Source organism: Gigantopelta aegis, chromosome 4 (assembly GCF_016097555.1).
Source record: "Gigantopelta aegis isolate Gae_Host chromosome 4, Gae_host_genome, whole genome shotgun sequence".
NCBI lineage: Eukaryota > Metazoa > Mollusca > Gastropoda > Neomphalida > Peltospiridae > Gigantopelta > Gigantopelta aegis.
Genome location: NC_054702.1, coordinates 110,513,913 through 110,526,144, shown reverse-complemented (window position 1 = coordinate 110,526,144; position 12,232 = coordinate 110,513,913). Strand labels below are relative to the sequence as shown.

Genomic DNA, 12,232 nt, shown 5'->3' with positions numbered 1-12,232 from the left:
ATTGTTACAATGGAGAAAACTCAGGAATGTGTCAATGTCCCTTTAAAAGAGTTATACCCCCGTGTCCGGTGTATCGGCGCGTCCGGTGATTCAGCGCACTTGGTATTTTGCTTGAGTATGCTTAGGAAGTTGTCATGTTGTCGGAGTATTTAACGAATTAAAGTTTAATTCCTTTTTCAATGGTTAATCAAGTATCAACATATTTATTGTTAAGGGTGCAATTAATTTTTTTTATTTTAGAATTATCAATAATTATATAATAATTTCAAAATAAATCATTCACCTGTTTTCGTGTATCCTTAATGATATTAATTAAGAATGTTAAAACCAGTCTAAAAACACCTTTTCCGCATTTTAAAAATTATAGTAAACAGTATAAATGTAATTATTTTTGTTCGGTTATTTTTTTTATTTAAACCGCAAAAGAAAACACAGGCAAATGCAAACAAAACGAAAATTTTACACCTTAAATGACAGTCATTCCAGTTCACAATTGTCACATTGTTATAAAAAATAAAAGCGAAATAAGATCCACGTGTGTGCACAATCTACCCGAGAAAAATAAAATCCATGTAGGCATGTATGCATCTGCAGTACTGTGCCACTCAAGAAAACGATTCCGAAACTGATCATGAGATGGGTCATATGTGATCGTTAATTTTCATAGTAATATTTTTAACAAGACAAAACAAAAAAGTACTAAAATAATTCTGGGACAATAGTGTAGCATTTATGGGCTACAAGTGAGGTCATGGGCGGTTTATAAATAGCGGGGTCAATGATCTACATCTACTGCGCCGAATCACCGGACATGCAAATCGTTTTGGATACAAGGGGGTGCCTATATTTATGCATCATTTCAAAATGTTTATTTACTACAGACATAAAACAGTTTGTAGTATATTTCAGATTATGCACTTCTTCATTGGTGAGAGACGCATTTTATTAAATATTTTACAATGTTCACATAGAAAATGGTCCTTGAAAGCTTAGGTGCGCCGATACATCGGACAGCACTGTAGTAGTACTTTAGAAAACATATTCAGTCCTTTTTTTTTTAGCATTCAGATAAACCTTGTTCAAATCAAAATGTTAATAATCAAGTTTTACAAAAATCGAACAAACACAAATGGAGTTTCAAAAAAAAGAGAGCATAAAATGTAGTCCAAAACAGACAGTGAATTGATTTTCTCACCGACAGTGACAGCTGTATGCTTCGTGTGGACAATCCGCTGATATAATGTCCACTGCTTATGGTGATGTGCTTAAACAAAATGTCACTTAGTGTTATAACAGCTCATTTGGTACATATGCGATATGTTTACTAATCCTAAAACCACTAACAAAAATGCACACCTGTACATTCGACATTCAATTCATGCAGACAACTAATTTTGGCCGCTTATGTCTTCGTAAATTCCAATATTCCTTCTACCATTCACAAATTTTAAAAAAAGCAATAATTATCTCCCTTACATTACAAAACCAATGTCGTAGCCTTACAAGGAATGGACATTTTAAAAGTGTTTTGTTTAACGACACCACTAGAGCACATTGATTTATTAACCATTTATTAACCATACACTGGATGGTAATTTTCACATATATAGTCTTAGTAGCAATGGATCTTTCATATGCACTATCCCAGACAGGATAGCACGTACCAAGCCGCTTGATACAAATCATGGTGTACTGGCTGAAACGAGAAATAGATCAATGGGCCCGTTGACGGGGGTCGATCCTAACTTCAAGCGAGAGCTTTACCCCGCTCTCCTATATTAAAAGATACCGTATTATATACATGCAGCATAGGCTCTACCCATTATGCACATCTATGATGGTCACCTGTTATTTTCTGTTCAGTTTGTTTATTGTTTTAAGATATTTATATAAATTATAATAGTCTTTCAGCTGTAATTAAATTAATTAGTATGTTAAGTTTTACGTATGGAGATCACAAATCAAACGTACGTCGATTTTAACTAATATAGACCTTTTTTTTTATCCAGAGACCATTTCATAATTACCGACTAAAGTGATGTTTAATGCTATATTTTACACACACACACACACACACACACAAATACACACACACACAAATACACACACACACACGCACGCACGCACACACAAATTCCTACAAACCTGCTGTCCTGTAGACTGGACGTGTCCCAGTTGTATCACAAAAAAGAAAATATTACTTCAAAAACACTTATTTTCCTGGGGGTTAGATCCAGTGACATCTTTCTCTCTCCTCTCCAACCCCCCCCCCCCCCCAACCTTTCTCTCGGTGTCGTAAAATGAACACCGTTGTCGAATATATAATGGTGAAATATACTTTAAAAAGGTCAGTTTAAAGGGACATTCCTGAGTGCTGCAAATTTTAAGATGTTATCGACTAACAAAGACTTTTTGACGATTGTGATTACATATCAAATACATTTTTCTGCATAAAATATTAGTAGCTGTATATTAAACGTGTTTCTGATAGTTATAATATTTGTACTAGGTTAAATTTCTCTTTTTTTCCTAAAATATAATTTTTTCGTACGTACGAAATTATTTGAAGACAAAATCCAGTTTGGACTACTTAAAATACCAGAAACGAACAGAAACACATTGAATATACAGACACTGATATTCTAAACCATAAAATATATTTAATATGTAAGTTTATTCGTAGAACTATTTTATTAGTGGGAAACATCTTACAATGCAGCAAACTCGGGAATGTCCCTTTAAACGTTAATGTTTACCACCACTAGAGCACATTGATTTATACTACTCAAAAGAATTTAAGGGTCAGACGATATTTTCGACATTATTTTCTGAATGTCAATTATATTAGCTAGACCATAATGTCACGCATGGTATTGTTCCATTTTGACGAAAGTGGGTCTAAGCAACCCATAAATGAATTAAAATTCACTGTCATTGACACTGTCGACTAGTTCTAATGGCGAAAACATGCTTACATTTGCACGTAAATTAGGGCGAAAGCGAAAGGTCTGCTAAGTGCCCATAACGTGTTTTTTCACAAAGCGCTTCATTTGCACGCTTTGCACGTGTATTCCATGTTCCCAATGCTGAATTTCCTTATAATTGGAGCTTGCGTTCGTGTACGGTGCACACTCCAAATTCGACAATGGTACGACTTCAACTGACTATCGAAGATCGAGGAAGGGCTATTGCTTGGCTTCAGAATGGCAATACACAAAGAAATGCTGCTCTGAGACTTGGTGTCAGTCAGTGTCGTTGGCCGACTGTGGCAACGGTACCAAGCAACGAATTCTGTTCGAAATCGTCCACGTTCGGGAAGACCCCGAAGCACTACAAATAGAGAGGACCGCTACATCACCAATATGGCTCTACGTCAACGCACAACCACCACGCAGATTACGTGACAATCTGCGGACTGCGACTGGAACTCGAGTGTCTGATCAAACCATACGCAATCGTCTGAGGGCCAATAATCTACGCTGCCGTCGCCAGGCTGTTCGACCACCACTCCTACCACGTCACAGAACGGCCAGACGTCACTGGTGCACACTTCATCTGCGGTGGCAACGTGTTCAGTGGGGTCGAGTGATGTTCACTGATGAGTCCAGGTTTAGTCTCCAGTTCAACGACGGTCGGGTTCGTGTCTACAGACGTCCTGGGGAGCGCTTCGCTGACGTTAACGTTAGACAACGTCACCGGTTCGGTGGTGGCAGCGTCATGGTGTGGAGCGGCATCTCTATCCACCACAGGACCCCCCTCTATGTAGTGGATGGCAATCTGAATGGAATCCGGTAACTGAATGAGATTATCCGGCCGTTGATTCTCCCAGGCCTTCAGCAGATTGGCGGCGGCGGGGGGGGGGGGGGGGGGGGGGGGGGCAGTTCTGCAGGATGACAATGCCAGACCCCACGGCGCCAGGGTGGTAACGGACTTTCTCAGACAACAAGGTATCGCCAGGATGGTTTGGCCAGCATATTCGCCTGACTTGGCCCCAATAGTCTCCTGGGACGAATTAGGCAGGAGAGTTCGGGATAACCATGCCCCTCCGGCCAACCTTCATGATCTGGGTCAACTTCTTATGGCAGAGTGGCAGGCCATTCCCCAAGAGTTCTTCAGACGTCTGACCAACAGCATGAGGCAACGATGTGTCGAGTGTATTCGCGCCAGGGGTGGATTCACACACTATTAAACGAATGTTCTAATGTGTAAAATCCATGTTTGACAACCTTCAACTTTGACAGCATGTCATGTGACTTTCTTGTATACAGTGACGTTTATTTGTGTTTTTTTGTAAATATGGAACAATAAATTAAATTTTTGGTGTAGTTTACATCATCAATATAATACTCTGAAACTTATTTAGTTATACATTTTTTACCCTTAAATTCTTTTGAGTAGTATATTAATCATCGGCTACTGACTGTCAGACATTTGGTAATTCTGACAGTGTTAGTAGCAAGGGATGTTAAATGCAACATCTCACAAACAGGGTAACATATGACACTGCCTCAGATATGCCAATCGTGGTGCAGACTGGAACTTGTAATGGCTCACAATCGAATCGATCCTAGTAGCGCATCAAGCATGCGCTTAACCCAGTGCAAGGGATCTCATCCTTAAGGGTACCATATGACACTGCCTCAGATTTTAATGCAAAACGCCTAGGGCTTGCTGACAGTGAAAGGCTACTGTTAATATATTTTTTCATATTTATTTTCGATATCCATTTATTTCCAAGTAAAAAACAAAGCGCATCACATAGGTTACCACCCACCAAGATTCCGGTCCCCCCCCCCCCCCTGTGGCATCCCACGCCAATGTATTTAAATATCAAAATGGGCCTAGAGGGGCAGAATCCACTGCTTTTAGACCATCGTGCAAACGACAGTACAATAACTACCTGGGTCATTTTTCATATACTCATGTTTGTTCATCATCCATTTATTGGGTCAAGTAATGAACAAACTATGTCCTTCAATTTTTGGACACATAGTAATGTGAAAAGATTCTGCTCATTTTGAGCTAGCCTCATTGTGCTGTCGGTCAAACTTTCACATAAATTCAAGTTTTACAACATCTTTCTTCAGTCCATATAGTTGAACCCAACCGATTTGTAATACTGTTGAATCAGTTTTACAAAATTAACTACTTCATATCAACAAAAATACATTTAAGTTTTATATACTTTTTATTTTCCAACCATGAAGTTGAAGCATATTGGTTTCGAGACATAACTGGTACACTTATCTGCATTAAATATCTATTTTTTTGACACTTAAATTAACAGAAATTTTTATATTTTAACGCATCAATATTTAATTAATTTTCTTTCAAAGCACAATAAAAGGTAAACAGTAGTATAAAACTGGCATATCAAGGTAGGCCTATAACAATAATCTATTCACCATATTAACCATATTGTTGCTTACTGCATCAAAAATTATCTGTTCAGTTTAGTTTTATTCAAGACACGAACCAGCCATATCTTGTGAAGTTACAGGTAATTATAATTTACCTTTTCACAAAAAGTACCAGTAACAAACCAATATTCAACTTTTTACATACCTTTTTCTCTTTTTTAAATACAAGAATAAAAATCTTTGAAAATGTTTCTGTACAATCTTTATTAACATATTCATGTTGCATTTGGATTTAATTACCATTAAGCTTTATGTACACATGTACATAAACACACACAGAGATATATATATATATATATATATACAAATATATATATTTATATATTTCTTTGAACCAAGATTATTGCAACTCGCAACAAGTATTCCTGCCTATCCCCAAAAGCTACTTGAAACTACAGAACATTATCTTTAACAAATAAGTACGATTTGGTTCAAAAGGTTTCAACTCATGTTATTTGTTCTCCCATTATGTCTTTGGTGACAACCACTGTGCAATTATAAATGGTGCAAATGATTTGGTTTAAAACAAATTTTGTTCGTTTTGGCCCAGTGACCACGATTGGATTGCAATACTCAACACTATCGCTACATAAATATGACCTGAGTAATGAATGGTTAATCACAATCATAAAAAATCTGGTTATTTGGTGATAAAATGATCAAAATGGAAATTGATTAATTTTAATTCAGCACCAATTATTAGAGCACAAATCAAGAGTTGGTCAACAAAATTTGCACCCAAACACACCACTGATGCCGCCTCTAACTAAGACTATTTTTGCTAGAAAATGCACCGTATTTAATATTTAGTTGTAAAATCTCCAACCTTACACATTCTATAAGACTATTTTGCATAATGTGCAGTAATTACCATCTGGGACCCAATGTTGATTTTGAAAAATTTGTAACAAATTGGCTTCATCATGACCAGATAAACATGGTGGGGTTTACAAGTAATTTAATTCAAATTTGCTAAGAAACAAATGACAGCCAATAAGAGGCAAGACCGTACTATTCATTCTTTCAATGCCAGTACCATTCTTTACATTTGTATCAAGATTGGGTGTGACATGGTAACACCCGATACCTTCCCGATTGTGAAATTATAATACCGTTTTTTTTTAAACCTGTCAGAATGGCACTTCTATCATATGCAAGAAAGTTGGCAACAAAACTGCCTACATGAAACAATTATATTTCAATAAAGGCCACATTTTGATATTCATAAATTAATTAGCTTTTAACTGCCCAGTGTTTGGCACTGGTTGGGGCCAAATAACACTTTTTAAGTCCTGATCAACACTGTTGCTGCCAATAGTGCTGCCAAGCACCAATTTATATTACCATGACAGCATAGTGGTTATGAATTTGTCACTTTCAACATGCTATTTCAAGCACTCAGAAACCGGCATCATGGATGTAAACTGTATCAAAATATATCAACCTTAAAAATTAATAGTTTTAATAAAATATTTATAGGGTTAATAGTAACTGTCAAAGTTGTAACCATTTTCACCTGTCTTACCAGATAGGACTATAATCTGTAAATAAAACAAGCATAAAAATAATATAGATCTGTAGAACGCAATAATAATCTGTACAATCTGGTTACAAAATATTGAGTCACGGTACAAAAATGGTGTCAGAATACATTATGAAATGAAAAGTTCCATATTACAAAACCTGCGTAACCCAGTCTCCTATGCAAAATAATTTGTAATTTTGATTGCTCTTTCAAATTACATAAAATACCCAGCATTGTTTTCAATCAGATGATTTGCTCAATAAAATATGTTGAAGATCAGTCTTTTTCTTCTTTTTTTGTTTTTAAACGTTTCCCCATCATGAAAGATGGACATGCAAATGTTTTGTTTTGTTAGTTTATTAACATGGATTACATAACAGTAGTGATGACTGGTCAAAAATAACGCCATGAACTGCCTCTCGAAAGCACTTCAGATAGCCAGCCGGAAGAACATGGGTTATGTGCTGCACCAGTCAGATGATCTGCATATACCACCCCATTCATTTTAACAGTTGATCAGGAATAAGGCTGAACGGTTTATTCACAGGCACTCGAATTCATCCACTCTTCTTTTTGTATTTCCTTGCCTAATTTGTTTTAATGTCTTGTATTTGTCACGACCTTGTTTCACATTACCCTCATGTAGAATGTCATTTTTGGTCTTTTTCTCAGTAAGCTCAGCGTCTTTCAATTCTTGACTCAAAGTCTGTAAATAATAATAGTTAAGTTGAAGAATGTAAACAGTTGGTTAGATATTAGTTTTTTAAATACGGTACTAAAAAAAATTAAAATTACTGAATGCACTAATGATCAAATAACATTCATTCAAATTTAATTCAAGAGATTTTTTTCAACATTCAGTGGGTCCGGATCGTTTACAGACAATATAATCAACAGAGAAAACTACACCCATGTAGATAAAAAAAAATATTTCAATAAATATTCAGAGCAATACAAAGATGGCATAGAATACATGGAACCAATTAGTGCATGTCTGCACAGTGTGAATACCAATAGTTGTTTTATTCAGCAACACGATGTTCTTTATGTAACAGGTGCAGTTTATTGACAAGAACAATGCTTATACAAAATGCATACTTTTTATTTTAAAGTCATTACATTGCAAATTATTTCTGTTATCAATAATAAAAAAAATAGTTGCTTTATACATGATGTATTAACTGCATCAAAACTATGGTATCATATTTACACAATTGCTTCATTGCTAACTTACTAACCAAACAGGTGCTATACATACCTGCAGCTGTTGTTTTAGTGCTTTATCTTTATCTTGATGTGTGATTCTTTGCTCCTCTGGACGGGGTGCATTTTCATACACCTGGAGGTCGCCACCTGCTAAAAACATAAAAATATTATTAATATTAATGTTAATTTCTTATTGCATACATCAAACAATTAAGTTAACCGTCGGGATATTGCAGGCAAGATATTTTACTCCAGGATGCAAGACTACAGTGTGTATTTGCCAAATCTCATTTTCCACCACAGATCTACCGATTTACTTTTTCATTTAAAAAACTGATAATCCCATGATTAAAATACTTTTTGGTTAATATTTTGGCTTGTCAAAAATGGCATCCATCTATTGTTTTGAGGAACTGATAGCCGTTTGTGACAGCTAATTTCATGTTTTAAATTTTGATAATTTTACCAACATCATCATAAAATATTGGGAAATGAATAGGAGTTTTTAAAATGAATAATGGTCAGCAAGACAGTGATAGAGAATGACAGCAAATAAATACTTATCAGGCCACAAATGCATGAAAAGCCAGACTTTCTGAACTTTTTTCACTTTTTAAACACCAACAGTGTAGCAATATAAAAAAAAAAAAATCATAAATACCAGAGAAACAAGCATTTTGAGAGTATATGTCCCCTACCAGCTCAAATTTTTTTCTTATCTCCTATATTCAAACGCCATAATTCTCAAAAGTGAATCACCAAGAACCTTTAACTTGATCTGTAAAGCTATATTCAAATGATAAAGCTATATACAAAAATTAATCTTTCGGGTATTGCAAAAATTCCATTAAAAAATTTCACATCTCGTTCTGTGACTAATGGGTAAATCATCATGAAAGTCAAACTTGATCTTTAACAGTCAGTGTTTCTGCCAAAAAGAAATTTTTGGGTATGGCGCTATGAAATTGAATGCGACCACAATCAACAGAGTATGGGAGACTGTACCGCGAAAAAATGGGTTAAGTTTAGGATTAGGGTTAAGAAAATCATACAGTAATGACAAGAGTGATTAATTTTCTCAAGAGGTAAACTTAAAAAAATAAAATCTGCAAAACAAATTGGGTATGGCGCCATACCAGTTTTACCCTCTGGCAAAGACCCTGATAGTACATGATGAAGTTATACACAAAATTTCAGCTCAATACCTGAAGGCATTCTGAAAAAAAAAAAACATCCGGAAAACACGTGGGACAGATGGACGGATTTGATAGGACGACGGAGATGAAACCTACAGTCCCCTCCGGTTGGACTAGAAGGGGACTAATAATACTTATCCGTGGCACATATTACTGAAACACTTAAAAAAAAACCCTCTCATTGTACAAACATTTCATAGTTAATGATGTCGGATATCTGCTTTATCCTGTGAAGAATGCGAGGCTCTGCGGATCATCATCTTTATCGTGCAGGCCATAAAAATTAAGGGGAAAAGCTATTATTACTGTTATTTCAGCCACCTAGAGGTCTACTGAGCAATTTTGAAATATAGCTATGCATGATGCCATATGAGTGACATCAAAAGTCATAATTTGCTAGTATTAGTTTACGACTTTGCTTTAATCGGTCATCATAATCTGTCAATAGATACAGTGGTTGCAGGATAAAATAAACTACACATCTGAGCATAATGTGTTAATGTTCGTGAAGTTATGCTCATGTTAAGTTTCATTCATGGTTCTCATTTTTTCAAAACCTATTTAATAAATGAATACATGCTTAATGTTGGTATTTTAATGTAATTTGTGCATGATGACATGCATTTGAAAGTTCGTCCCTGATTGTTTAGTATTAGCTGGTAATTAATGTATGTTGTTAATATTTAAGATACATTAATTAAATTGTGTCATTGTTAGACGTTGGAAGTCAACTTGTTTAGGTCACTTGGCTTTCATAGTAGATGGTAACAGCCGCCTAAAACCATTTTCACCTGGGGTTTTTTTTTTTTTTTTCGGACATTACTAAGTCGATGGGGGTTGGGATTGGTGGACAGAGAAAGAGCTCTTGCATAGTCATGTCACAGTTGCAAATATGTTTGACAAGATCCATGTTGATCTATCTTCTCTGAAGGATCGTGGCACAAGTTGTTTTACTATTAATGCAACAACACATTCGTAATGGTGTTTTCCATAATAATAGTCCCTTCCCAAACATTTAGGCTCATCTAGTAGTGCTTACAGATGAGAAACAGCAATGCCATAGATTCTGCTTAAACATCTATGGAATGAATGTGACATAACCTTCCCCCACCTGCTGCTAAGCAATAATAATTGGATCATGTGGCAGCCATACTCAATATTGCTCATCCGTGATAAATGGAGACTTACATGACAACTTTACAGACATTAAATATTAATTTGTAATGAGTTATGATATGCAGTTGATTTCAGTCTGTTTATTAATTGAATTATGAAATGTTTAGTATTGTGAGTGTTGCATTTTTAAGAAGATCAGTATATGAACATTTTGTATTTATAACCCTTTAAGTTAAAATATGCAAGCAAGAGTTGTCCCCCCTCAAAATATTTTTTGTCAAAAACTAATCCAGTAGTCTAAAGCTATGTTAGGTATGGATTTAATGTTTATTTTTTGGTAGGACACATACCATATTCTCTACTTTCATCATTGTCCATCTGTTCCATGAGGTCACCCTGTCTTGTCTGAAATTCCTGCATTTCACTTTCTCGCTGCTTTAACATTTCCTGTTCTTTTTCCAAGAAATACTGTCGCTCCTGCTGCAGTTCGGCCTCCTTGTCAACCTCTCGTTGTCGGGTAGTCGACAAATCGCTCTGCAATGTTCGCACAACTTCTTCCTTTTCTTCCAAAGCATTTTCTCTCTCTTGTAAAACCAGCTGGGCTGCAGCAAGTTCCTGGGCCTATTATACAAATCATAATGGATTTGGTCATTTTTAAGTAATGGAATATGTTTTGATAGGTTCACTTATGTTTTTCATCAAGAGAAATATAGCTTTTAGCTAAAAAAATTAATCAGCATCTTTGTCAATCTTAACCATTATTATGATATCTAGACTAATGATAAGCAGATTAAGTGACTGGAGATTCACAAATGATTGGACAAACTTGGATCTCAACATGAAAAAAAAAAAACCCAGAGGGAGTTATTAATTCCTCCCCATACTTAAATTATGGGAAGCCATTTAAGATATTATCATATAAATTCACATGCTAAGTAGAGATAAAAATTACTCTCCTTGAACTAGACTAAGGAGAGTGAAGGGGAACAAGTCTGCAAACTGAAGAAAGTTTGATTTTTGTTCAACGACACCACTCGAGCACATTTATTTATTAATCAGCGGCTATTAAGATCAAACAATTGGTGATTTTGACATAGTTTTAATTAGAAAGTTTCGTTGTTTAACACCACCACTAGAGCACATTGATTTATTAATCATCGGCTATTGGATGTCCAACATTTGGTAATTTCAACAAAGAGAAAGAAAACCCGCTACATTTTTCCATTAGTAGCATGCACCATCCCAGACAGGATAGCAAACACCAGGACCTTTGATATACCAGTTGTGGTGCACTGCCTGAAATGAGAAATACCCCAATGATGAAGATTGGGCCCACTGACAAAGATCGGGCACACAGACAGGGATTGATTCCAGACCTACCGTGAATCAAGTGAGTGCTTTACCATCCCTCTGAAAAAGAAAATCCACTAACCAGTCTCTCTTTCTCTTCCTCCTCCATCTGGTGAGCCTCGTTCATCTGGCGATGCAGGTTCTCTGTCTGGCGTCTCTGCTCCTCCAGTTCAGCATGTAGCCTGTTGATCTCTTCCAGACGAGCTTCCTGCTCACGGTTCCTCCTCTCTAGCTCCTCCAGAGCTGAAACAATGGCCACAGAATAATAAAGATTCATATACATTATTATATGAATGAGGAATTTTTTTAAAAATATATATTTAATTACAAGCTTAATTTCATTTTATTACATAATGAAAAGAATGTGATATCTGCTAATAAAGTAAAACCTATGGTATTTTGTAAACTAGCAATTTTGT

At 35.8% G+C, this 12,232-nt stretch overlaps 2 protein-coding genes across 5 annotated transcripts in view; both read right to left on the bottom strand.

The window, feature by feature from the left end:
• Positions 1-1,366, bottom strand: part of LOC121371755 (brefeldin A-inhibited guanine nucleotide-exchange protein 3-like) — a 78,861-nt gene extending 77,495 nt beyond the window's left edge. For all 3 annotated transcript variants that reach the window (XM_041497884.1, XM_041497882.1, XM_041497885.1), the window contains exon 1: positions 1,196-1,366. The gene's annotated coding sequence lies outside the window, so the exon portion shown is untranslated. The remainder of the gene's footprint in view (positions 1-1,195) is intronic.
• A 3,803-nt stretch (positions 1,367-5,169) lies between these two features.
• The window catches only part of LOC121371754 (radixin-like), a 29,219-nt gene continuing 22,156 nt past the window's right edge, over positions 5,170-12,232 (bottom strand). Inside the window, exons 12-15 of one of the 2 annotated variants that reach the window (XM_041497880.1) lie at positions 11,896-12,056; positions 10,814-11,084; positions 8,204-8,301; positions 5,170-7,651 (exon numbers count right to left, since the gene is read on the bottom strand). In XM_041497880.1, the coding sequence (XP_041353814.1) occupies positions 7,487-7,651; positions 8,204-8,301; positions 10,814-11,084; positions 11,896-12,056 (695 nt within the window). In that variant the 3' untranslated portion in view covers positions 5,170-7,486. The remainder of the gene's footprint in view (positions 7,652-8,203; positions 8,302-10,813; positions 11,085-11,895; positions 12,057-12,232) is intronic. The other variant, XM_041497881.1, reaches the window with a different exon arrangement.